Genomic DNA, 25745 nt, shown 5'->3' on the forward strand with positions numbered 1-25745 from the left:
ACGAGATGTCGTCGCGCCTTGGAGTGAGGTATCGGAAGCTCATCGAGAAGATTACTGACAACAAGACGTTGGTCAAATTCCTCAAATATCAATTAGAGGATAATAGATTGACCGTCATCCAGGAACTCCCTGGAGTGGAGGCAGCACAACAATCTCTGGGTGGATGCTATCTGCCGCGCGAATATTTTTTGGAACGTCCTATTTATAATGCAGGTAATACGCATTCGAACTGGCAGGCACCAAAGGTATTGTGCCCAGAACACTCTATAAGCGTTTCCCACACCCACCGTGGGGTCCGTTTGCAGAGAAATCTTCATTTGCTTGGCAGAGAACCCTCTTCCACTAAAGTGGAGTCGGGGACCACTAATTGCCTGTCCAAACAGAGGTTAGGTTATGCTTCCCGTGCATGCCGCTTCACACTCAACGACAAACGCTAGATTCCATTTCACCGTTCTTCTCGACTCAAACCTTGATATCTGATCCCTCACTGGCAGGTTCCCAAATTAAACACAATCGGAACAATCTATCTACTGCTTAGCGTCAATCTCTATCCTTTGCGAACTCTTCTATGATGCGATATGCCTTATCCAATGTTACCTGCTATTGTCATGTAACAAAGTTTTATGTGGCAGCCGTGTATCCGCACCACATACTCATAGTATGATGATACTTATGATACGTGATATGGTGAATACTTCTAAATACCTCATACCCAATCCGATATTAATTATCAGACCAGACTTCTTTAGACCTGCTCCATCATGTCTGGTACCGAGACAATGTCCCCAGCCCAAGCATTATGTATGTGTCGTACGTATCTTGCATATGTGTTTTCCTTATGTTTAGTGCGCGGATGCCCTTCGGTAGGTTTGACAGGCAATAAACTAATTTTTTTCGGTTCACAGGTTCCAAGATCATGGCATGGAATCGGACCCACAAACGTGTTCGGGCCAAAGCTTGAATAGTGGTAATTGATCTACTGACCCCCATCGGCAGCCACGGAACCGACTCACCAAGGCTATGTATTTGGGATCGTTCCAGGAAGTGCCCAAATATAAAAATGAGCATCACTGACAGTTCAGATCCTATTGCTTTCTTCCGCCTTGCAGACTTATCGCCATGCCCTCTAAGGCAAGATCATTGTTCGAGCTCACCAGGCTTCACTTGTTCCCAGTAGGGTGCGACTCCACGTTTTGGCCCTTCGGTAAGATAGACGATGAGCTGGCGTACTTGTTCGTTCATTCTAACTCACATTTGATCCCTAGCTTGGGGCTCCCTGTCGGCGGCCTATCATGTGGCATTGCCTATGAGCGACGTCGTGAAAAATACCTTGTTCTATGCGTTGTTGGGCATACTAATACACTGCGCTGGCTGTGTCATAAATGACATACTCGACCGCGACTTTGACCGCAAAGTCCCAGTTTTGTCCCGACTGTCGCCACTCTCTTGATGCTGTTCTATCTGAAACAGAACGTACGAAGGGCTGACCAATCGCATCGGGAGCTGTCACCAGGACCGAGGGTTCAGTTCTTCTGGTGGTTCTCCTTGCCACCGTCTTTTATATGTTTTCGCTTACTGGTTCAAGAGCGTGAGTAATTTATGTCTAACAATCTCAAAATCTCTCTGAATGTTTTTAGCTGCACAATCGGTGTTGTTTCACTCCCAGCTTGTGGCGGGGCGTATCCGTTAATGAAGCGCTGGATGCACTGACCTTCTCTGTTCCTCGATATGGCCAAAGTTTATTAATATTAAAGATCATGTAAACTTATTTGGTTCCAAGGTTTTGGTGCTAGCTGGGCCGTCCCAATCGCTTGGGTCGCGACGACGGGTCAGTTCAATTGGGGCATGATCCTGAACTTCTCAATCGCATCCTGCTGGTAAGTGCGGATGACGGCGGATGGGTTCAGAGTTGTCGACCAACGCCCCCGTAGCTGGGCATGTCTTTACGACACCATTTACGCGTGTCAGGTGACTCAACCCGAAGGTTTTGCGGAATTCATCTTGTGCTGATCATATTATTCTTATTATTTCAGGACAAGAAGGACGACGAGAAAGCCGGAGTCAAATCCATGGCGGTCCGTCTGGGCAACGGCATTCGTCCTGTACTGAGTTTATTTGATTTAACCTTCTTCGTATCCCTTTTGTGTGCCGGGTACTTGAACGGCCAGGGTCTCCTGTACTACGTGATCAGTGTCATCGCGCCGTTCCTGCTCTGTCTCTGGCACATATGGTCATTTGACCATAATGATCCCAAGGATTGCTGGGAGAAATTCACGATACGGATAACTGACATATCCACGTGCGCTCATGTTAATGTTGTGTTGTATTCCAGGCAAGCCGTTATGGCGCGACTATGGTCTGTATTGGATTGGTCGTGGACCACTACTTCAAACTTGCATCGTTGACCGCTTAAGCATACACCTCTGATCTAGTTTCGTATTTCATTAGATAGTATATTTCGAGTTCTCTGACTTGATACCCACCTGCGCACCAGAAATCGTCATAATCCGTACTGTTCTGTTTCAAAGATGATGGCCATGAGTCATAAAATCAGGAATGAACGCAAATGCATTGTGTTAAGTTGGGCGTTGTCGTCCAAAGACAAGAAACAAGTAACCGATGAGTTTTATGTAACGACGATCTCTCAGTTAGATGATCGGTGACCTCTGACTCATCGTCCCATATTCCGCAACCCAACCTGCACTACCGCCTGCCCGCTCACGCACCCCATCATCAGTACCGCCCGTCTTAAGTAGTTGAACACGTTCAGCCTCTGGTGGCAGAATCAATAAAGGAAATCAAATTTCAATCGAAATTTATGTAAATGGAGTGCGTTTCACGATATCTGCACATGCCAGAAATACCGCGGCCACTGGTGGGATCGACGCGGCAAGTGACTGGCAAGCTTTACACGAGGCCATGTCGTACGTGCGCCGTCGACAACAGATTTTGTGGTGGTGCATGAGTGTACAGCACACTCGGCCGGACTCGGTTGACAGTCGTGAGTTAGGAACAGCTCTTGAAGTCGATGAGGACGAGTCTGAAATGGCCGGTCTGGGTGCAAGTCTGCGGAAAGTCTAGGTCTGGGACTGTGTCAAAGTCTGGGTGAACACTCGGCACGGTTTGCGGAGTTTACATAAAGTCGCCAGGGGCTGAATAGCGTCGTATGATGTATCACTGCCAACCACCTGCTGCCCGCCCCTGCCGGCACGCTGAGCACGGTCCATGAATGTCGGGTCCATCTTTGCAGCAACGATGTGGTGGTGGGGGAGTGATGAGCCTATAGCTAGGAGCTTCATAATAACTCCGCTTCAATTTGGGGAGGGCACCAAGACTTACCGAGCGTGTACCCAGACTTTAAATGTCGCAGTCGCAGACCTGCACCCAGTCCAGCCGTAAAACTTGTACATTCACAAGTCGATACTGTACTCACAGTAGATCTCACGCTCGCAAAATTCCCGGTGGACTTAAGCCGACCGTTGTCGACGATTCAATTAGCTCGTCGTTGCTTTGCAAAATTTACGCCCAGCAAGAGGTTTGTTTAACGTCAGCTGAGCAACGAGTATGTTCACGGACAGCGGGCCACCACATGGAACCGAGTGTACTTTGCCCGTGTTATATTGTGGAAGGCTTACGACCCGGAGTTCTTGACTGCGACGGTACTGGCCCACTCCTATCATCGCTGTTTCAGTATTGTTAAAAGATTTTGTTCTTCCGTCTAGGCCACACATTGCTACTAGTAGTACTGGTTGCAACGTCGGTACTCAGTCACTAGTATTCCCATCATTATGTCTGATCAGTCTACTTGACTCAGACTCATTTGCTGACTCTACCTTGTGTATCATGGTTTTTGCAGTTCATAGTAAGTGCTATAAAGGATACCGTCGTGATGGACCAAATGGAGTTGGTTTGAGTGGGAATAAACCCAATGATGAGATTGACAATTAGATCTGAAGACTCAGAGAACGAGGTCGGCGCACCATCAGCACACAAACGCCCATCGATAAAGATGCTTCAAGGTACCCGTTCCTTCCTTCCTAGAGCCTAGCTAGTAGGCTGATACCATCATGATAGTTATGGTATACAGGCGTCTTTGACCATTCGTAATCTTCATTCAACTACGAGAGGACGCTCTCGTCGCATCATGGCCGGTCTCGAGGTAGACGATATTACACGAGATGTCGTCACGCCCTGGAGTGAGGTATCGGAAGCTCATCAAGACGATTACCGTTAGCCAAATTCCTCAGATATCGATTAGAAGATGATAGATTGACCGTCATTCAGGAACTCCCTGGAGCGGAGGCGGCTTATCCAGCCTCCTGCCAACGTTCTTCTAGCGCTAGTCCCGATCCAAACCGCAGATCATCCAGTTGAGTTATACCGCGCTGTCCCGTCGATTTCGCAGGTGTTAAGCCGAGGAGTGATATGCCTATTGGGCCGAGAGTGAATATTCGGGTATACTGTTCAAACAACAATCTCCGGGTAGACGCCATCTGCCGCACGAATATTTTTTGGAACGTCCCATTTATGATGCAGGTAATACGTATTCGAACTGGCAGGCACCGAAGGTATTGCACCCAGAATGAATATTTGACACAGGGGGGAAACTGACATTTTACCACCTTTTGTCGTCAGTGGAATTACATTCGAAAGGTAATCTAGAGTGCTCTGGAACACTCTAGGCTAGGTCTGGAATGCTCTAGCCAGGTCTCAATCTGCTTTTTGATTGAAAACTTGCAAGAGGCAAAATGTTGAAAACCCCAAAGTGTGAGCAGCTGCTACAGACTCAAAATAATGTTACTCAGGCAAGCCATCTACTGCATATTTGTGAAACGTTCCACTCATATAGCAGGTATTAGGCCGAAGAGAGAACATACGTTTGGACCGAGAGTGAATACTAGGGTAGCAGACTGTCCAACAATCTTCAGCTTGGGTTATCTGACGTGCGATTATTTTTAAACGCGCCATTCATGGTGCTGGTTGACCCGAAGAAAGACCATCTACGCAGGACTGTCTCCTAATAAATACCAGGTGAGCGTCACCTATCATATCCATCTCGCCATGATCTCCCCTTCTTACGACGTACTTATTGTGGGTGCCGGTGTAGCAGGCCCTGCCCTTGCCTATGCCCTTGCCACAAAGACCTGCAACAAGCGTCATGCTCCTCTGCGCATAGCTCTACTTGAGCGTTCCTTGTCAAAGCCAGACCGTATCGTCGCCGAATTGCTCCAGCCTGGCGGCGTTGCCTCGCTCCAGAAGCTTGGTCTCGAGGCATGCCTCGCAGACCTTGGTTCTGTTTCTTTGTTAGGGTATCATGTTCTGCGAGAAAAGCAGGGCATCTGCGCCCCCTTTCCTGAAGGCAATGACGCACGAGCCTTTGACCACGGAGGATTTATTATGGCCTTGCGCGAGCACGCACGGCGGGCGCCCAACGTCGACGTGATCGAGACCACAGTAACAAGTCTCATCGAGGATGAGAGTACACATCGCGTAATAGGTGTTCATGCCTCCCAAGCGGGTGGTCGGCCAGAGTCACACTTTGCTGACCTCGTTATTCTCGCGGACGGCTCACTATCCAAGTTCAGAACCGCCGTCCTCGGCCACATGCCGTATGAGCCTTCACACAAGGGGTACTTGGCAGGTCTGATTGTGAAAGACCTGACGCTGCCAGTGCCCAAGTATGCCACCATGGCCATCCTGAAAGCCGCTGGACCGGTCATCCTGTTCGAGCTCCCCAACAACGAGTATCGAATGCTGGTCGAATTGAAACATCCGCCGCCAGTGGACCTCAGGGTTTGTAGTTCTGCCTCGTCGAGTCATCGCCCCCACTTACTATCAAAATTGCAGGAGCATATAACGCGCAACATTGTTCCTCAACTTCCATCGTCGGTACGCGTACCCATTCTTAATGCTCTAGAAACGTCGCGTGTACGCCGAGTCCCCCATTATTATCTTCCGCCCACAAAACAAGGAGAATATAGCAAAGCGGGCGCGTTTCTTTTGGGAGATTCATTGAATATGCGCCACCCGCTAACTGCGGGTGGAATGACGGTTGCTCTAAATGACGTAGTCATTCTCTCTGATCTTCTGGCCAACATCGAGAGCTTTGGCAACTGGAATGAAATCTCAGCCGTCCTCCGAAAGTGGCACCACATGAGAAAACCGCTCGCATCCACTATCAATGTTATGAGCATGAGTTGGGCTGGTATATTCGCAGCCGAGGGTACGTCCGATATTAGCTGTTGAATTCTGAATGCTCATGACCCTCTTTGTACGTAGGCGAGGCGTTTGACATTATGCAAGAAGGGGCATTCAAGTTCTTCGGGAAAGGTGCCGAATATTCCAAGGAACCCATGTCACTAGCAGCCGGGTCAGTAGTAGGATATTGATCATCATCCATCACGATTGTGCTGAACTTGTTCCCCAGGATCACTCATTCTCCATTACTTCTGGCTCGCAGTTCTCTTGCTATAGCATTTTACTCCATTTGGGTGATGTTCACCCATCTCAGACCCGGAAAGAAATCTACTCCGCAATTTTACGAGTACCCGTTGCTTTTGGTTAAGGCACTGAACGTCGTGAGGACATTCGATTCCCATTTTGGAGAATATCAGCTGATTTTTTTTGGTGTAGGTGTGGACTATAGGCATCGTGATGGGGCCGGTGATTTGGGCGGAAATGTGATCCCCTTGCGACCTAACATAGATGTATGAAATGTAAGATAGTAATGCATAACTTCTTGGATTGGCGGCTTAGACAACGCAGATGGTAGAGTTCAGCTAAGACTCGAGAGACTCTTATGTTTGCGACGCCCGTATTAAAGGCTTCCAACACTGCTCCAAGAGGCTCCAAGTCTAGCAAAGACTTCGCCACTCAGAAATCAGCTATCGATACCCCATAGCTTGACACTAACAAGTCACGCCGTGGTCACGTCGTCATTACAGTCGATGTGAAGTGACGTCGACTTCAAGCTAACTTCGCGGAAAACATGGTGCACCGGTTGACTTTTGCTGTATCGGATTCGGTCGACTCAGAAGCGACACATCGCTCACTTTGAGAGGTGATTCGAAGCTATCAAATGGATTACTTATTACATGCCTGACTACAGTTGCAAGTCCATAGCCCTTCATAATCGCACATTTCGCCTCCGAGTCTGTCATATGTCAAGAAGATATGCAATGTGGACGACAATCTGAATTGCTTCGTACCGCCTGGACTTGATGTCATGCCATGCCAATATACCCCTGCACAATACATTGAGACCACGAACACTGCTGGCTTAATATATCACAAACTGAAGAAAGTGAAAATGACCCAGTAACGGTCCACAGATCTCCGAGGGTAACACTTTGGAGCGGAATAGGGGTGCTTAAAGACTTAAATGGCGATTACAAGGGGTGGATTCGATCAAGAAAATACAGTCCAAAGGCTAGAGATGGTCCATGGCCTAGAGAAGTTCCTCCACGATACGACGGCTTAAGAACACCAAGGATTTGGGCCGAAGACCAAGGCGTCAGTGATGGCAGAGATCGATTAAGAAATCCTGTGATTCTCGTTCGTATTCACGAGGGATCAGCTTCCTCTTGTACTTTGTAAACGCCCTTCTTCCGTGGCCAGTGATCATGTTGTTGAGTGATCTCGAAGTGTGATCTCCGTCGCATCATATATCGATCAACGACGAAGAACCAGTGAGTGTAATTAAGAGATGAGCCAAAACCTGCTTCCGCACCATATGACCAACAAACATTTTTATCGGATCCTACAATCCACGCGGGAGTCATCTTCTCAGGAGTCATTAGTCTCCCCTAGCCAGACCGTTCGAAGGAAGATAATGTTTCTTCGTATATGGTCTTCACATAGAACTACATTCAGTCCCCGGCTTCCGCGTAGGAAAATGAGTCATCGATACAGACTCGATGTACACCAAGATGCTAGTGTGTTGGGAAAGCACCCAACCGTGTGGGGACGCCGTTTACGATGACCATCTACCGTGCACAAAGCACATGTATAGCAGCTTCCCCTAGGAGTTGATACGCTAGGACACTGGACACTATCAATGCGGACCATCAGCAAACTAGTTTACCGTTTCGGCAACAGACTCTTAGATGATCAGCCGGCCACTACAACTGAATATGAGCTGCGATTGTAATTGGACGACAGTACATACAGTTATTGATATCCCCTAACGCAAAACTTGGCACTGTTTCGATATTCTTGGGGTGTTGGGTCGGAAGTGCAATAATGACTATGGATTTGAAGCAATAATCATGGACGTACATGCGACGCCTACCACGCATCACCAACGTGTATAGTCTCCGCAGTCTTCCCAAGTTGGCACTGAAGCTCACGAGGACAGCATATGACAAAACCAAAGCTACGGATATACTGCTGCGGCAATCAATATGAAGAGCGCCGTGTCTGGAAGAAGCTGGGCTTACCGGAGCTGCTTGGTGGTAGTCGCATATGCCTGATCAGAACTTCGAGGCAGTACGGAATGTTGCTGTGGTTTGAATTGCGCAAGGTTTACGGCTAGCCCAATGTGTTCAGGGGCAGACTGTTAAAGAACCCATTGATGTTCCTGAGCGCGAGGACAGTGACAGCGATGACGATAGCGGAGATGAGATGGGGGAGTAGTTGCTCAGTATCTCTACAGTCATTGTCGTACAGCTTTTCTTACAGATTATTAATTGTATGATTCATCCATTACTCGCTTGGATATACTGCAAATTCTGACAGCTAGGAAGTTTTGTCATGCAAAACTGGTATCTGTCATCATGTATATGTTCACTGTGCGCGCGCAGGGAAAAACGCCTTGAATAATGTGATAACAAACTCCTAAACACAACGTAGAGTAAGTCATTAGTCGTTCGCATAGAGGTATGCACACCTCATCATAGGTTTGCTTCAAGCTCGGACGCTCCAGTGTTCGCTGAATATATTTCATGAATTTGGCGAACTTGGGCGCCTTTAACTCCTCGCCTAGCTTATACCCCATCCCGACAGGGAAATTCCCTATTTCCATCAATCAGGCTTGACTTCTCGGGTAAAGGCATGAGTGGGCGCCATACCTATGTCATGTTCGGTGATGGTCTTGAGCCTTGCGAGGTGTGGAGTGATGCACGCATCTGCAATGGTGTAATGATCTCCAACTGTGAAATCACTACCCTCCTCGAGAAGGCCTTGTATAAATTCAATCCCCTTCAAGACATTCTCATATGGCTCGTTTTTTCTGATGAAGGCGTACAGCGGATCCTCGATGTGCTTAGCATTCGCATTGATGAAGAAACGGACTTTGGCACGCAAAACAGGATCCTTTGGCAAGAGGCCAGAGTCTGGATAGAGGTCCGCCAAGAACTCGAGTATAACATCGGATTCTGCGATTTTAGCGGACAGGGGCGAAGGATCATCGGGTTCGACACTGGGTCCCCCGTATGCCACAGCCGGCACCTATGTGATATTACATTCACCTGCAATAGACACAGGCCATCGTTACACATACCTGGCCAACGGGATTCACTTTGAGGAACCACTCTGGTAAGTTGAAGAAATCGACTTGGTGGGCCTTGTAGGGTGCATTGGCTTCGATAAGAGCCAGCTCGACCTGTCAATTTGCATCAGAGACTCGTGAATGGGTGTGACATCAACAGTAATTTCACCTTGTGGCTATAGTGCGAGAACTGCGGGAGGAGTTACAGGTTTAGACAAGTATTCACTCTCCATCGTTCAACTCACCTTGTTAAAGTAAAAAGTCAGCTGTTCAGACATGATGGTTTAATAGTAGGTTAGGTGACTTGGACAGAATTAAGCTCTCATATTTATGTGCGTGACAAGCAGAGCTTTGTGAGATCAGTTGCTATCGCATCGTTTCCTGGTACTAGAGTTGTTGGTAATCAGGAAGGGAGAAATCTGAGCATGCTGCTTGCGGGAACGGGTCTTACTGCTCGGATCTTCAGAATTCTTGTTAATCAGTAATATGCCGGTGGCATGGTGAATGAGTCAGTCGCTAACTGAAATCTAGCGCCTGCTGGTTCCTGGTAGTTCGCATCAAGTTGCCGACTGAGATATGTACGAACCTAAAAAGCCAACACGTGAATAAGTACTTGAGTTGCGGAGGCACCTAGGAGAAGGCAGTGAGAGAACACACGTTCGGCATCTGCCGACCTTTGCCTTGATGCTGACAGAGCTCCTGCTCATCGTTGGCAGCACCGTGCTCGATCGAGGAAGCCACCAATATGAAATCCGTCTCACCGACTTCTCGTGATTGTCTCGTGACAGTGACAGCGATGATGATAGTGGGATGAGATGGAGGAGTTGCTATGCACTTGTAAGATTTCGATGTATCTCTACGGTCATTGTCGTACAGCTTTTCTTGCAGATTGTTAATTGTGTGGTTTATCTATTATCCGGCTGGATATTCTGACAGCTAGAAAGCTTTGTCGTACAAAACTAGCATCTGTCATCAGGTACATGTTCGTTGTATACGCTCGGCGAAAATCGTCTTGAATAATGTGATCACTGATCACAAATCCCTATACACAGAGTAAGTTATCAGTCGTTCGCAACTTCGCATAGAGGTATACATACCTCATCATAGGTTTGCTTCAAGCTCGGACGCTCCAGCGTTCGGTGAACATATTTCATGAATTTGGCGAACTTGGGCGCCTTCAACTCCGAGTCCTCGCCTAGTTTATACCCCATCCCGACAGGGAATTTCCCTGTTCCCATAGGCTTGACTTCTCGGGAACAGGCATGGGTGGGTGTTATACCTATGTCACGTTCGGTGACGGTCTCGAGCCTTACGAGGTGCGGAGTGATGCATGCTCAAGACATTCTCACATGGCTCGCTCCCTTTGATGAAGGCATACTACGGATCCTCGAAGTATTTAGCGGCTTCGATAAGAGCCAGGACCTGTCAATTTGTGTGAGAGATTCGTGTAAGGGTGAGCATCAGCAGTATTTCTACCTTGTGGCTAAAGGGCAGGGCCCTGTCTCATAACCCGGCAGAGCTCCTCGTTGGCAGAAGGCAGAAGTCTTGGGGTCGGACAGTCGGACTTATTCACTCATTACTATCGTGCTTCTCTACTTACCTTGCAGCGCAGTGATGCATATCCGAGGCCGGTAAGAAAGCGACTTGTTAATTGGCTGTCTGCATGTTATCTAATCGTGGTTGAAATATTGTTCAAGGAAGATAATTCGAAGAAGGAGTCGACAGTCACTGGGGAAACGACAAACTGCCCAGACTCTATCTGGATGTGGATGAGTCGTGTATCCAGACACAAACTGCGCCTTATAATGTATCTGTACACAAACCAGACTTGAGTAATTTGGAGGCCGTAGCTGTTTGACTTTGTAGAAAAACAGACCCGTGGTTAGAAACGACACGGTGTAAACAGACCCAAACTAGACCGCAGACACACGTTCTCACCACCAAACCATACATGTCCGGGCAGCGTTCTAAACCAGACACTAACCATGGTACAGGCATTCTCGAAAGATGTATCCCGACGTCGAGATAGCCCAAAGGGTCAAATCACCACAAAAATCGTTAAGTCTTTTATTTACTACCTACTTCGCATCTGAATCATGCTCATGTTCGAAGACAACACCATACGCCTCGAAATACCTCTCAAGTACCCAGAAACGATACGGGTCACATTTATTCCAGACGTACCTGGCCCCCTTGTATGTTTTTTTTTACTTACCATCGAAAAATTAGCGTCTCATCTTGCTAGACAATTGAACTCATACCATCCACTTGCACAAGCACGAAATCTCCTGAGACACCCAAGGAAAAAGGTATATGCACATATTTTCAGTGTCAGATGTTGCTGATATGTTTTCTAGCGCTTCCCCAACACCCGCGAACATTCATTGGTCCGGGAATTGACCACTCTCCTGTGAAACCACCTGTCGCCGCAAAACCCATCGGTAACATTGTTTTCCATCCTCCGAAATCACATCGCTGACCTTCCTGCCCCAGATGATAGCGTGACGGAGCCGGAGTCCGAAGTAGAGCAAGGAGATGCTGCGGCAGACCAGGTTTGTTGCTATACAAATATTACTACGTTCTGGCTGATCGTTTTTTCAGACTGTTGTAAATACGAGCGTTGGCGTCAAACGCCCTGGCAGTCCCCTTGTGTCGCACAAATCCCGTATCACTAAATACTAAATGTTCTATATGTATGCGAATCAAATGCGAATGAGACGAAAAATGAAAAAAAGACCACGTGATTTTCGACGCGTCGAAACGTCGCAGCGCATCACCAGCCTGAGCTTGCCTTAGCTTTATCCCATCATCTGTAAGCCCCTTTGCCCTCAACACAGCTCATCGGAATTCTCCCATCAAATGCGACAGAAGAGATGTCACTGCCAGGCTTTCAGGTGCAAAGGAGCCCTCATAGAAGAGCACACTGCGCGTGCTCATGCACGGCGTGATCTGCGAGAACAAACTGTTGCATCGCAGGCCCAATTCAAGCGGGTCGGAGAACGGTTTGTGCCAAGTGCTGCACTGGACACTGGGCCAGTTCTTCGTGGATATTCGGTCCCTTTGCACGAGCCGCAGGCTCTGTTGTCTCCCGATGCTCAATTTCAGGACCCACGTCGTATTTCAGAATCCCCTGTCGAACAGGAAATGCTAGACTACGGTTTTTTGACTGGAGAAGACGTGGACCTCATGACTCACGGAACCGCTCTGCCCAATCTCGGACCGAATTTCCATAGCCCTGAAGCCTTGCTCGATGCTGTTGAACATTTCAGCGCATATAACGCAGCTACCAGTTCAGGCGCACGTCCCCTCACCTCACACGAAGCGCATCACATCCTACCTCACCCAGAACAGCATGAATTAAACCGGCAGATCGAAAATGCTTTTGAAGCGATCCGAAATGAAGATGACGGTCAAGTTCTAGAGCATGAGCATGGTTTCGATGACCTAGACATCGACGTTGATGGAACGTTTGATGATCAAAACGAGGACGACGACAATCTCGTAATAGCTCCCATGGATCCAGACGAGGATGACCCCGATCCATTCATGCCGGAGGACGGTTTCAACTCAGCACACGACAGGGACCTTACAGATGTTGCCCCTCATCTGATCACGATATATGCGCTGGTCTCATGGTTACACCTACAGTTCCATCTTCCACGAGCAGCGTGCAACACTTTACTGGCTATTTTCGGATGTATCCTCGTGGCCCTATCTCCAGCAATTGACACTCCTTTCATCACACTGCAATCAAGCCATCGTGTTCTGGGGGTCGAAAAGAGCATTTTTGTCCTTCCGGTATGTCCTACATGTCGCGATGTCTTCCCCCCTGCTGGATCCACGAAATCACACGACATTTGCACGCTTTGTGGAGTGGATCTATTCCTTCCAGATGCAACGAAGCGCGGAAACCAGCGTGCTACGAAAACACCGATCGTAAAGTACCCATATCTTCCTATTTCTGATCAGATCAAGTCGCTACTAAGGATCCCGGGCCTTGAAGCATTGCTAGATGGCTGGCGCTTGAAATCTCGCACACCAGGCGAGTATATAGACATCTTTGATGGGGATATGTGTCAGACCCAGCTCAAAGACCCCGACGGAGCACCTTTCTTTTCGAACCTTGCGCACGAGAAGCACGGTACACACGGTGAACTTCGTATAGGTGTTAACCTAGGCGTTGACTGGTAAGTCACTGGCACGTAACTGTGAACTATAAATCACTATTAATACATATCTAGGTTTTCATACATCCGGAGCAATATCGCACCATCGCATTCGTCATGCCCTACCTCATTTTCCATATGCAACCTACCGCCAGAATATCGGTGAGTGTTATCTATTTTCATTGAATATACTAGTACTTAATTGTAGTCCTAGCTACCGAACATCAAACCTAATGTGCACGAGCATCCTACCAGGCCCGAAGGAACAGAACCCGGATCAAATTCAGCGCTACCTTCGACCAATCGTGTCCGATCTGCTACGCCTTTGGAAGTTTGGTGTTAAGGTTCCAACAGAATCTTGCCCTGAAGGTGATTTCATCTTTTGTCATCAAACTATATAATGCTGATGTGGTATATATGACTCTTCAGGTCGTGTTGTACGTGTTATTCTGGTGGCGGTTGTTTGCGATAAGCCCGCAGCGCACAAAATAGGGGGTTTCGCATCCCATTCACATACGTGTTATTGCACAGCTTGCTGGATAACATCCGCTCACAAAGCTAAACCTCAGGCGTTTGAGCAGGACGGTGAGTCCAAGACTTAGAGAATATTGTATGGTAGTACTAGTCTGATCATGCCTTGAACAACAGCATTTCGACCACGAACTAATCAAGAACAGCGTGAACTAGGCGAACGCTATCGAAAGCTAGATAATCCAGCTGCACGCAAGAATTTCGTAAAGGAGTTCGCCACACGATACACGCAACTTGCTCGACTTCCTTATTTTGACCTTGTCAAGCAGATTGTGATAGATCCGATGCATAACCTCTTTCTCGGTATGTCTTGCTACAGTTTCAGTTATTTGCGTGATCTTAATCGTACTCAGGGCTCGTCAAAACACATTTTTATAATATCTGGGTGCAAACCAAGATACTACGCGCCAATCACGAGCTACAAATATTCCACGAAATGCTCGCTGATGTACTCTAGGTGTCTACCTCATACTATTACAATAGCTCACCTCTTTTCTCAGTTCATAGTTCCGGGGTCGTGCGGCAAGCTTCCAACCGACATAGGGATGCCGTCCGGTGGTTCTCTCACCGCCGACCAGTGGCTACTCTTGGCTACCGTCTATGGACCGATAGTTGTAAGTGGACTTTATGTTTCAACATACATATAAACTTACAGTTCGCCTGCAGATCCCCCAGCTCTGGAGTACATGTCTTCCCTCGGATGCTGACGACGAAGTCCTTCAACAGCGTGTTGCACTAATCAAGAGAATCGAAGCCGATAAGGATGTACAGGCGAACCGTAAGGCTGACGACAAGAAGGCTTTAGCTGAGGCCAAGAAGCAAGGCAAGGACGCACTAGAAGCTGCCAAATCAAAGATAGCGCAAGAGAAGCTAGCTGCCGCCGAAGCGAAGAAACAAGCAAAGTTACAAGCGGCACTCACCAAACAGGCGGAAAAAGAGAGGCTGGCCAAGGAAAAGAGCGCTAGAAAGGTAATTATATATTTGAACTTATTCTTGCTTACTGATTATTCCTCTAGGGATCTAAAAAGCGCAAGGCTATATCACAGATCGTTGATGATCTGTGTGAAGGCAGTGCACGACCTCCTCCTCCTCCCCCTCCGCAATCTGCAGGACCTACTCAGGCAGACGAAGCCGATGATCTAGAAGACGCAAAATTTTCACTTCATCCTGATGATCCGGCGAATTTTCTGAAGCTGTCTGCAGCACTCCGTATCTTGATTCAACGAAAGTTATCGGATGACGATATTGATCGTGCAGATGCTTTGATACGAGAGTACAACGTGGAGCTCATACACGTAAGTCGCTGAGTGTTCATTAAACCCTGTTGCTCATAAGGTTGTATATAGCTTTACGGCTCTGGTGTTATCAAACCTAACCATCATTTCGCTACCCACATCAGCGCCTGTTGTCGCAATTTTGGCCCCCTGCACGACTTTTGGACATTCTTATTTGAGCGTCTCAATAAGGTGTTGAAATCATTCAAGACAAACAATCACGCGAATGGTGAGCTCGAAACGACATTTTTCCGTGAATTCCAAAGGACATGTGAGATCGGGAGACTGGTAAGTAAGATCGCAAATGAATTGATATTATTATACTTTGATCTGTTATCTAGACGTACACTTTACAAACCTATCCTGAAGATTCACTTCCTCGTCAAGCCGCTACGCACATGCTCAAGGCCACCAATGAAGAACGAGGTACCGTCGCAGGGCTCACAGCCTTAACTCGGGATCTTGACGATACGAGCGCTGATGGTGAGTTTTTTTTATTGTCATCACTGTTTAAACAGCTTCTAATTTACGTTACCATTAGCTAGTCAGATGTATACTTTAAGCCCTCGTCACCAGACAAAGCAAATGTCGTCAGACACATATCGACTACTGGCCCGCACTATTTGCATTCGGTTTCCTCTTACACCTGTTCACTGCCGCTATGATGCTCCTATTGTCCCTCACAGCATTCCCTTAGATCACATGGCCGTCTTCTTTGACTATGTTGTCATTCGTGGCAAGCGCTACAATGCGTCTCGTACCACCGGCTCAAATAACTCTTCATTTGTGCATGTTCTCATCCCTCAGACTGACGCCGCTCCAATACATGCATACGGTGAGGTCCTAGAAATTTTTCAGTACACGCAGAACTTCCGTGGTGTTGGCAGTCCAATGTGGTTTGTCCGCATGCGTTGGTTTGTCCCTTGGACAGGAGAATGCGAAGATATTTGGAGAACCTTGTGAGCGCATTCAAACTCTACGAGGATGTTATTGATGATTTCTATGTAGCGCATCTGTCAATGTCCGGCTGTGGAGACTCGGAGAGTATCGCAACAACGATACACAACTCCCACACCTCATTGACCCTGACTGGATTATCAGTCAGCTGGGAATGACAGTTGTTTCAATTGGTCACGAGAGAACGAAAGCTTGGGCAACTATTGATCTCGCTAAGGTAAATTTTTATTGTTGAACTCATGGGACGTTGACGAGAGTTAATATTAATCTAGTGATCGTTATGCTAACAGCGCGTTACACCCGCATCCTCCTTAGTTTTCGTCGCCCCTGCTTTCATCTCCCCTGCTCTCGTCTCCCCCGCTTTCGTCTCCCCCATTGTCCTGTCTCAGGTGCCACTCCTCAAGCTCTTGCAAATATGTATAGTCCTCCTTAATCACGTCGTCGTCTTGGAGGGCAGTCCAGAATCCCTCTAACCATGGAACTCCGTCAAGCGTCTTCATCTCTGGATGATTTTTCCTCCAGTGCTTCGCAACCATATTCTTGAATGGCAGGTTATTTTTTGCAGACAGTGGTGCGTCCTCATCCATCTGGCTGGGGCTGATATCAAAGGTCTTCTTCACATAGACTTTTGTCCTGGTACTCCCTTCCGTGGTTTTGCGGCGCTTCGTTGGACGCGAGGTACTGGCATTGACAGCTGGTTCATGCTCGTCAGCGTCATACTTCTTCATATGTCGGAGGGTGAGGAATCGCAAAAATGCGACGTACTGCCAGTGATTAATATCAAGTGAGTACAATTATGTTCGCAGTTCCGACAATATGATGCTTACGTCTGGAGAACGCCATTGCAATCCAACGGCCATTTTCGCAGCATTCCCTGCTCCCGACATCGTCCTCCTAACCTTACTATCCTCACTCAGGTCTCTGGTGGTCAAGATATCTGACGCGTAATCAGTGTCGATCATTGCGACCGCACCCAAGTTTCCTGTCTCTTTCTCAAAGGCCACTGCAGCTTCGCGACGGTTCCTGGTCACCTGTTTTATATGGTGGGTCAACTGATTATAGCATTAGAATGCACAATACTTACTGTGACACGCCGTCCCCTCTGACGCCCGCTAGTCTTCTTGTGATTAGCCTTTTCAATCTTTGACGGATCAGTACGAGTCACGGCCTGTTTGTGTACGTTGCGGAAGTAGTCTTTGGTGCATAGCGTGATGGTTTCCTTATCGAAGTCGTCGTCAGGAATGTCATTCTTTAACGCAGGATTTTCACGGCGGATCTACAAAATATGATTATGTGAGTACTACCAACTCTGAGGACTTTCTCTTACCCTCTCATTGTCATAGACCCGCTCTATGACTTCCTTTATGAACTTAGCGTTTACTTCATCGTCAACGTGGCCAATCCAGTTTGGGTGCCAAGTCTTCGCTTCATCATCTTCCCCGGTCTTGTAAGCTTCACCGCTCTCTAATGGCTTTACACGTGTTAACGCATCTGCTCGTTTATTCCTCCCCAAGGACGACTCAATGCCACAAAGGTCGGCAAACATCGGCTGTATCAAACGCTTCACAACGACTAGTAAGTTTCTTTTACATGTGGTTGTCTCTGAATGCTTACTTTTAATGCAGGATGTTCATTCGAAACATGCTTACTGGCCGCCTTCTTTTGTGCCGGCTTCTCAGCCAAGCTCTTGAGAGCATCATCATGTTCGTCAACACGCGAGGTGAGAGCTTCATGTGTACCGGTCAGCTTCTCGTGGGCAACTGACATCTGTGCATTATCGAGGCAGATTTGTTGACTTATGTTCAATAAGTGTTCATTCGACTCTGTCAGTCTGGCGACTTCAGAGACGAGGCGTGCAACGGTCGCATTGAGATCCCGAACTTGATCTTCAAGTGTATTTGGAACGTGCTGGTAAGGATCCATTCGCAATGGTGCTCCTTGTTGAGGCTGACGGAATGAGTAGATTTGCTGGTAGCCCCCCTCACGAGAACCACTAGGAGCCTGTGATTGTGACCGCGACGATGGCTCGCTGCCTGTGAATGGGGTGTGTGAGTTATGGCCATGGTACGGTGTTTCGTGTTGAGGGCCCCTCATCAGCGGCACTGGTGTTTGTTGGCCTAAATCCTGTTGTAAACCGCCCGAAAAAAACTCGTCAACCTGCGGCAGCATGTGGTTACCAGGGAATAGCGGCGATGGACGAGGTGCTGGTCTGCGGTAAGCTTCTGTGATTTGCTGTTGACCGCTATCCTGATCATAGCCCCCAGTACTAGTGTTTTCACCTGGAATCATGACTGCACCACTAGGGCGACGCTGAGAGCTAGTATGTTGATTATTAGCAAACATTGGGCGCTAGAAGGGGGGGAAGGAGGGAAGGGATTCATTACCTGGGGTGGCCCGCGATGGGGAGCGCAGATCCCTAGGAAGTATCATAGAAGACGCGACTGTAACCCTACATTAATCAGACTTCTTTTTATCTATCATTCAGAAGCAAACCAGCCTCGCTTGCCCTAATAACCAGATGCAAAGCAGACAGCAGACCTAACATTTCAGATGTGATTTAATGTCGGGTTAGATGTGGGGGCAGCTATCCAATACAAGCCCACATTGCCTAACCCCCCTCGGGATTTGCTCTCAAACGGTCACCATTCTCCACTTTAACCGGAGGGGATTCACACATTTGCCATTCTCTGGTTATAGTCTATTTATTGTCACTAATTCTACGTCAACCCTATCGGGTTATTTTGTCGTTTCCCCAGTGAGTGAAGGAAAGGTCACGCGTGGGAGTACATGCTTTCCAAAGCTTAGTCAGCCACGGCCTGCGAGGCTCCAGTAATTACGCCAATATCGAGTTTCCGAACTGGCAGGATCATCTTGATCTCGATATTTTGACCACGCCGCGATATAGCTATCGGATCACACATCTGGTTTGAATTATCCCAACCAACAAATTGTCCATGGCAAACATCGTAGCTGCAAACCGCGATCGCCTCCTCCAAGCTGCAGTTGAAGGTACGAGTCTATCGCCCTGAAAGTGGAACATGAACGAGCATAGTTTATCAGCAAAGACGTTTGCATACGCTCCTTACTCTAAATTCCGTGTGGGAGCTGCTCTTCTCACTGAGGACGGCGAAATCATCAAAGGTGCCAATATCGAGAATGCCTCGTATGGTGCGCGTCTTTCAAGATTTCATTAGACTCTTCCTGCTCATCGACCTTGCTGCCATACACAGGTGGTACGATCTGTGCAGAGCGCACTGCGTTCGTAAAGGCAGTAGTGCGTCCACCTTATCTGATGATAGCGCTCGTGCGACTTGATCTGCAACTAAATATCTCGATATCAGAGCGAAGGCAAGCGTAAGTTCGCGGCGCTCGCTGTCACGACGTATGTCATTATTATCCTTGCGCGAGTTTTTGTACCAATTATCTCCTAGCGACGTCGCATCGCCAATTGCGCCTTGTGGGATCTGTCGCCAAGTAATTCGCGAATTCTGTTCCCTCGACATGCCCATCCTACTGGCTGCATCTTCCTACAAGGAGAACGAAGATGGGGTACGAGAATCTACTCTTGGGGAATTACTTCCATATAGTTTCGGACCTGAAGACTTGGAAAGAGACCGAGGTTAAGCTTCCCTTTGATACCTGCTTGAACTCATCTGGGTCGTGTACAATACCATGTGCTATAGGAATGTTAATGAATGATTGTATAGTCTTATGAGAGGGAACGACTGAGAACTTCTTCAGAGTCTAGGCTCTCGCCCGAAATGGTAGTAGAGCTGGCTGTGTGGCTGTGAAACGCAGTCGTCACTTTGGCGCGGGCTGCGGGAGCAAGGGTCTAGCAGCGTGCAACAGCACTGCACACAACATATAACGTGCACCACACACTTCTTCTTCCACAATGTCCTGCATGGCTCCCTGGCACAGGACAGCCGCTTTTATATGGTCAACTCTCGCTTTTCTTCTTTACTTTGGTTACACGTTTGCAGCTGACCCAGAATATGCCATAAACTACTTCAACAACGGACCTGCTCGGTTATTCTTTTTCAACGATGCGACTGTGAGGCATTCATATCTACCTCAGGGTTCACTTTATAGTTCATTTTCTATTCTAGAATGTGATATACCATGATGCCATCTACGGGGAGATATATGTTTCTCAGGACGAAGGCAAGAGCTGGAACCTCGCAGATGACATACCAGCTGGCGACGCTGCAATGTTCATTGAGCACCCATTCGACAACCGCGTGGTGCGCTACTGTTCATACCCCTCTTCCCAGTCTATTTCATCTGCTGACGTGGCTTTCGATCTTTCTCTCTAGGCATTCGTATTAACCAACTCCTTCACTCATTACCGCACAGATGACCGCGGAAAGACGTGGCGCACGTTCGACGTCCCTGAGGTGGTAGCCTACGTCCCAAAACCACTCTCCTTTCACTCAGATCCCAAAAAGTGGGAGTATACCCTCTTCCAGGCTACTAAATGTGACAAAAGTCCATGGGGAGATCGGTGTCGAGACGTCGTGCGCACTCATCTTTTTATTCATATTGATCCCATTCAAATTTCTATGTAGACGTACTACACCACAGATGGATTCGGCACATCACCACAACAGCTCCTAGATGACGTCTCCCGTTGCCAATTCGCTCACAGCAGCAAAGACTTTAAGCACGACGCCCACGAAGACCTCATTTACTGCGTCGCCTATGACTCTTCTGCTATGACTGGTTCGCACAACATCGCAAGCAGTCGTCTCTACTCCAGCACAGACTACTTTGCCACCAAGCAGACTGAAGACCTTGGTATCGGCAAGAATGCCAAAGGTGTCGTGGCATTTGCGATCGTGTCCAAGTTCGCCGTGGTCGCGCTCAAGGACTTGACGCCTGGCAGCGAGGGCGACATGCTCTTATATGTTACTGTGAATACCAAGGAGTGGGCCAAGGCACAGTTCCCGCATGCTTCCCAGGCACGCTTGCGGGAGAATGCATACACCATCGTCGAGTCCACAGTCCACTCCCTAGCAGTAGATGTCGTCTTGCACGATGTAACCAACATCGGTACCTTATTCGTCAGCAACTCCAACGGTACCTACTTTGTGGAGAGCTTGAAGGACACGAACAGAAACATGGCGGGGTATGTTGACTACGAGAACATTTATGGCGTTGAGGGTGTCGGTATCGCCAACGTCATTGCAAATGCTCAAGACGTCGAGAGGCAGATGGCAGCTAAGCAATTACGGTCGGTCATCACATTCAATGATGGTGAGGAACGATTTGTGTTTTTCCTGTGGACCAACCTCACATCTTCGCAGGCAGCTCGTGGGATCCTCTTCTCGCTCCTAGCGGTTCCTGCTCCTCCGATACATGCTCGCTGCACCTGCACTCAGTGACAGACATGCACAACTATGGTCCCATATTCTCGTCCCCCGCCCCTGGCTTCGTCATGGGCGTAGGTTCCGTCGGAAAGGCGCTCGCGCCATATGAGGAGGGCAACACCTACTTGAGCACCGACGCTGGCCTGACATGGACCATGGCCCACGAAGGCGCATATCAATATGAATTCGGTGATTCCGGAAGCGTCATCGTCATCGTCGACGACGAGCAACCTACCGACTCCATTATGTACTCCACGGACATGGGTCAGAACTGGTACGTCTTCGCGCCCCGCCACTGTCTGCGTGTGCATATATGCGATCTTACTGAAATGCCCCGCCCTATAGGAACACGTTCAATGTTGGCATCCAATTTCGTGCCAAGGGCCTGACGACGGTATCAGATTCGACGTCTCAGAAGTTCCTCATTCTCGGCCAGGTGATGCGGCAGTCCCAACAACCCAATCAGGGCCGCAACGCTGCCATCTACCTCGACTTCACCGGCCTCGGGCGCCGGCAGTGTGGTCCTGACGACAAGGAGTCATGGTATGCAAGAGCTAAATCCAACTCCGAGTGCATCATGGGTGCCAAGGTTAGCTGCTAATGCAAACCTTGCCATGATAATGGTCTTGCTAATATCCTTCGAAGCAATGGTACACCAGGCGCAAGGCTAATGCAGATTGTTACATGGGCGAGGAATTCCACGATCCAGAAGTTCATGATGATAAGTGTTCATGCGAGGACCACGATTATGAATGGTACGTCATTTCTCGTCTTTCCAGTCATCATTCCCGCTTACGGATTCTTTTAGCGACTACAACTACGTACGGAGTAGTGGTATATGTGTACCTTCGGGTCCAGAGCGCATACCCAGCACCCAGTGCACCCTCGGGACGGCCGACGAGACGTACATGGGTTCATCGGGATATCGCAAGATCCCTGGGAACAAGTGCGAGGGCGGTATTCGCAAGGACGAGCCCAAGTCCAAACCATGTTCTGGAGGTGAGTGCTTCAGAAGCGGTGAAGGGTTTTTATCTCATGCATCATTTGCAGCTGAACCGGTTGAAGGAGAGATCGTTCAACAGATTGTGCGTTTCTGTCCTCACTTCGTTCCCAGAGTGTGATAACTTACGATATTGCAGCATCCATTTACCAGTGATATTGTGCAGAGCGAGTTTTTCAAGGACTCGAAGGTGAGCTTCATGTATATCATACCATGTCAGGACTTCAGCTCACGTCTGCCTCCATAGACCGTCATTGTCCGTCTTGCCGATCTCTCAATATGGCAATCCAGCAACGAAGGCTACACATGGGAGCAAAAGTACCCAGAGGAGCGTTTCCTAGCGTTCTACATGCACTCACACTCCAATGAGCGCGCATACCTCATCACCGACACTAACAAGTTCTACTACACAACAGACACAGGCCGCTTCTGGCATATCAACGAAACACCTTCGCTTCCCAACACCTTCGGGGCCGCAGTGCTCCGCTTCCAGACCAGGTCCGACTATCTTATCTGGATCGGTAATGTGGATTGCCAGGTGGGATACGAAAATTGTCGTGCACAGGCACAGTACACATCGGACAATGGACGGAGTTGGCGGTTCGTGGAGGACTATGTCGTCAACTGTGACTGGGCGCGCGACGAGGAGCTGCGCATTGATGCATCTCAGATCCTATGCGAGTCGTATGCGAACAAACAGGGCTCGCAGGTGTTTTTCGGGAAAGACAATGCGCTGCAGCTCGTGTCTGGGACGGACTATTATACAAAGAAGACGAAGCTGTTTGACCATGTCGTTGGGTTTACCAAGTTTTCAGAGTTTTTGATCGTGGCGGAGGTGTGTTTTGGTGGTCGTTTTGTGCGTGCTGCATAATTGATTGGTTTTGCGTTTGTAGTACCTCCCGATGAGGGGCACGCTTAACCTCCAGGTTTCACTTGATGGACGGACATTTGCATCTGGGAGCTTCCCTCCTGGCATGCATCCTGACTCTCACGTAAGTAGAATTGCCCTACCTGTAAAATTGGTGTTGCTCATTATGTTTTCTAGGCATACACCGTCCTGGAATCAACCACCAAAGCCATCTTCCTGCACATGACTATGAACGAATGGCCCACGCCATGGGGTAATATCCTCAAATCCAACTCCAACGGAACTTACTTTGGATTGTCCATCGATAACGTGAACAGGAACAGTGCTGGCTTCGTCGACTTTGAGAAATTCGTGGGGTTGGATGGTATTGCGATGGTCAACGTGGTGGCCAATCCTGCGGAGGCCGCACTCACGGGGCGTAAAGCTCTGCAGACGAGGATTACGCATAATGATGGTATGCTTTGTTTACTGAGTATCTTCTGCCGTTCGTTGACGGTTGCTTGTTGCGTCAGGTGGCACTTGGAAGCCGCTTCTACCCCCCTCAGTGGATTCGTTGGGTCTGAAGTACCCTTGTACATCAGTGGTATACTGTGTTTTCCGTGCATCGCTGTCAGTTGACTGATTTTGTCGCGTTTAGGGCTGTGCGCTTCATGTTCACGGGTATACAGAACGCTTCGACGCCCGGGCGACATACAGCAGCCCATCTGTCGTTGGCGTTGTAATGGCAGTCGGCAACGTGGGTGAATCACTCGCCACCTACACTGAGAGTGATACCTTCCTATCCCGGGATGGCGGTTTCACATGGGAAGAAGTACACAAGGACGCGCATCTGTGGGAGTTTGGCGACTCAGGGTCTGTCATCGTGATCGTGAACGACGAGGAGCCGACGGACCACGTCTTGTTTACCACAGACGAAGGACTCAGTTGGCGAGAATTCAAGTTCACGACTGATAAGATCAGAGTGAGGGATATCATGACGGTGCCAGAGGATACGAGCCGGAAGTTCATGCTCCTGGGCCAGTATCCCGGGACGACTGGCTCAGTGATCGTGCATTTGGACTTTTCGTCTCTCACGCACAAAAAATGTGAGTAGGGTGCTCTTGTGCTCGATAATTGACATTGAACCCTTTCTTCTAGGCTCCGTGGATGTGGAAAATCCTGGACACGATGACTTTGAGCTGTGGAGCCCAAGCGAGGAAAGAGACTCTCTTTGCTTGTTCGGACGACAGGTGAGCCGCTTGTACTCGAGGTTTGCCTTCGTCGCTCATATTATGTACAGACGCTCTACCATCGCCGCAAACGAAACGTGAACTGTGTTGTCGGAGACATGCCCAAGGCACTGAATACTATCAACCACAACTGCACGTGTACGCGGGAGGACTTTGAGTGGTGAGTCATAGGTGTGATGATAACCACTCAGCTAATTTATCTTTGGGCACGAAATAGCGAATTCAACTATGTCCGCAACAGTGATGACGAATGCGTTCTTGTATCGGGGACGAGTCCATTAGCCCCCGACGATTCATGTCGCAATGGAGATGACTATTGGTATGAGGGTACAGCTTACCGCAAGGTCGCCTACTCTACTTGTGAGGGTGGTGACCGCATAGACCGAGGCACGGCACACCTGTGCCCTGGCATCAAAGGCCACAGCGCGTTTTTCTGGATGATGGTGATTATATTCCCCTTTGCGATCACAGCGCTTGTCGCATGGTGGTGGTACAGCAAGAGCGGAATGGCGAGAGGGTGGGTGACGTTCACTGTATGTGTGCGCGTTGTATGCTTATCGTTGATGTACAGGACGATTCGTTTACCTGGAGGCGACTATTCGCGTGGGTCAGGGTCTGGTGCGCTTGACACGCTGGCATCTGTGCCGTGGTTCTTGCTTGGGCTTGCGGGCATCGCGTTCGAATATATTGCGTCGAGCCTGGAATCTGTATCGATGAGCTACCGCGCGAGGCGTGGATATAGGGATGTGCCTGTAGACGAGGATGCGCAGGTCCTGCATTTTGAGGATGAGGAGTGAGCGTGGCAGAGATTGTAATTAGACTGGAGCTTCGACTATATATTATTAGCTCATACTTGGCATACTG

The 25745-nt window shown here is 48.6% G+C and overlaps 7 protein-coding genes across 7 annotated transcripts; 5 read left to right on the forward strand and 2 right to left on the reverse strand.

Annotated features, from left to right (window-relative positions):
- Positions 1–1119: 1119 nt before the first annotated feature.
- Positions 1120–2663, forward strand: DEU56DRAFT_754814 (uncharacterized protein; the record flags this gene model as incomplete). The annotated part of the gene is made up of 8 exons (XM_041349854.1): positions 1120–1232; positions 1471–1588; positions 1638–1737; positions 1781–1877; positions 1932–1968; positions 2034–2299; positions 2333–2356; positions 2555–2663. 8 exons carry the CDS (start codon positions 1120–1122, stop codon positions 2661–2663), a joined length of 864 nt encoding a protein of 287 aa, XP_041209933.1.
- Positions 2664–5061: 2398 nt separating this feature from the next.
- Positions 5062–6684, forward strand: DEU56DRAFT_754815 (squalene epoxidase-domain-containing protein; the record flags this gene model as incomplete). The annotated part of the gene is made up of 5 exons (XM_041349855.1): positions 5062–5793; positions 5848–6223; positions 6280–6370; positions 6428–6578; positions 6634–6684. 5 exons carry the CDS (start codon positions 5062–5064, stop codon positions 6682–6684), a joined length of 1401 nt encoding a protein of 466 aa, XP_041209934.1.
- Positions 6685–8702: 2018 nt separating this feature from the next.
- DEU56DRAFT_794989 (thioredoxin-like protein) lies at positions 8703–9789 on the reverse strand. Its single transcript, XM_041352820.1, has 6 exons — positions 9733–9789; positions 9657–9677; positions 9500–9601; positions 9069–9447; positions 8888–9012; positions 8703–8835 (listed from the first exon to the last, which is right to left on the reverse strand). Exons 1-6 carry the CDS (start codon positions 9763–9765, stop codon positions 8785–8787), a joined length of 711 nt encoding a protein of 236 aa, XP_041209935.1. The 5' UTR covers positions 9766–9789; the 3' UTR covers positions 8703–8784.
- Positions 9790–11583: 1794 nt separating this feature from the next.
- Positions 11584–12169, forward strand: DEU56DRAFT_911186 (uncharacterized protein; the record flags this gene model as incomplete). Its single annotated transcript, XM_041357261.1, has 5 exons — positions 11584–11682; positions 11733–11796; positions 11845–11928; positions 11981–12039; positions 12089–12169. 5 exons carry the CDS (start codon positions 11584–11586, stop codon positions 12167–12169), a joined length of 387 nt encoding a protein of 128 aa, XP_041209936.1.
- Positions 12170–16726: 4557 nt separating this feature from the next.
- DEU56DRAFT_911188 (uncharacterized protein) lies at positions 16727–18704 on the reverse strand (the record flags this gene model as incomplete). Its single annotated transcript, XM_041357262.1, has 5 exons — positions 16727–17179; positions 17243–17446; positions 17500–17691; positions 17743–17976; positions 18030–18704. 5 exons carry the CDS (start codon positions 18702–18704, stop codon positions 16727–16729), a joined length of 1758 nt encoding a protein of 585 aa, XP_041209937.1.
- Positions 18705–19179: 475 nt separating this feature from the next.
- DEU56DRAFT_794998 (cytidine deaminase) lies at positions 19180–20174 on the forward strand. The gene is made up of 5 exons (XM_041352821.1): positions 19180–19424; positions 19476–19583; positions 19646–19689; positions 19757–19797; positions 19847–20174. Exons 1-5 carry the CDS (start codon positions 19370–19372, stop codon positions 20037–20039), a joined length of 441 nt encoding a protein of 146 aa, XP_041209938.1. The 5' UTR covers positions 19180–19369; the 3' UTR covers positions 20040–20174.
- A 66-nt stretch (positions 20175–20240) lies between these two features.
- DEU56DRAFT_267583 (uncharacterized protein) lies at positions 20241–25701 on the forward strand. Its single transcript, XM_041345371.1, has 19 exons — positions 20241–20469; positions 20525–20659; positions 20732–20932; positions 20984–21671; positions 21722–22058; positions 22130–22373; positions 22430–22539; positions 22593–22783; positions 22835–22869; positions 22924–22974; positions 23032–23619; positions 23678–23776; positions 23830–24106; positions 24165–24235; positions 24290–24737; positions 24790–24881; positions 24932–25041; positions 25099–25398; positions 25453–25701. The coding sequence occupies exons 1-19, from the start codon at positions 20311–20313 to the stop codon at positions 25676–25678; spliced, it is 4362 nt and encodes a 1453-aa protein (XP_041209939.1). The 5' UTR covers positions 20241–20310; the 3' UTR covers positions 25679–25701.
- The last annotated feature ends 44 nt before the right edge of the window (positions 25702–25745 follow it).

Source organism: Suillus clintonianus (genome assembly GCF_016758775.1).
Source record: "Suillus clintonianus strain FC179 chromosome Unknown DEU56scaffold_24, whole genome shotgun sequence".
NCBI lineage: Eukaryota > Fungi > Basidiomycota > Agaricomycetes > Boletales > Suillaceae > Suillus > Suillus clintonianus.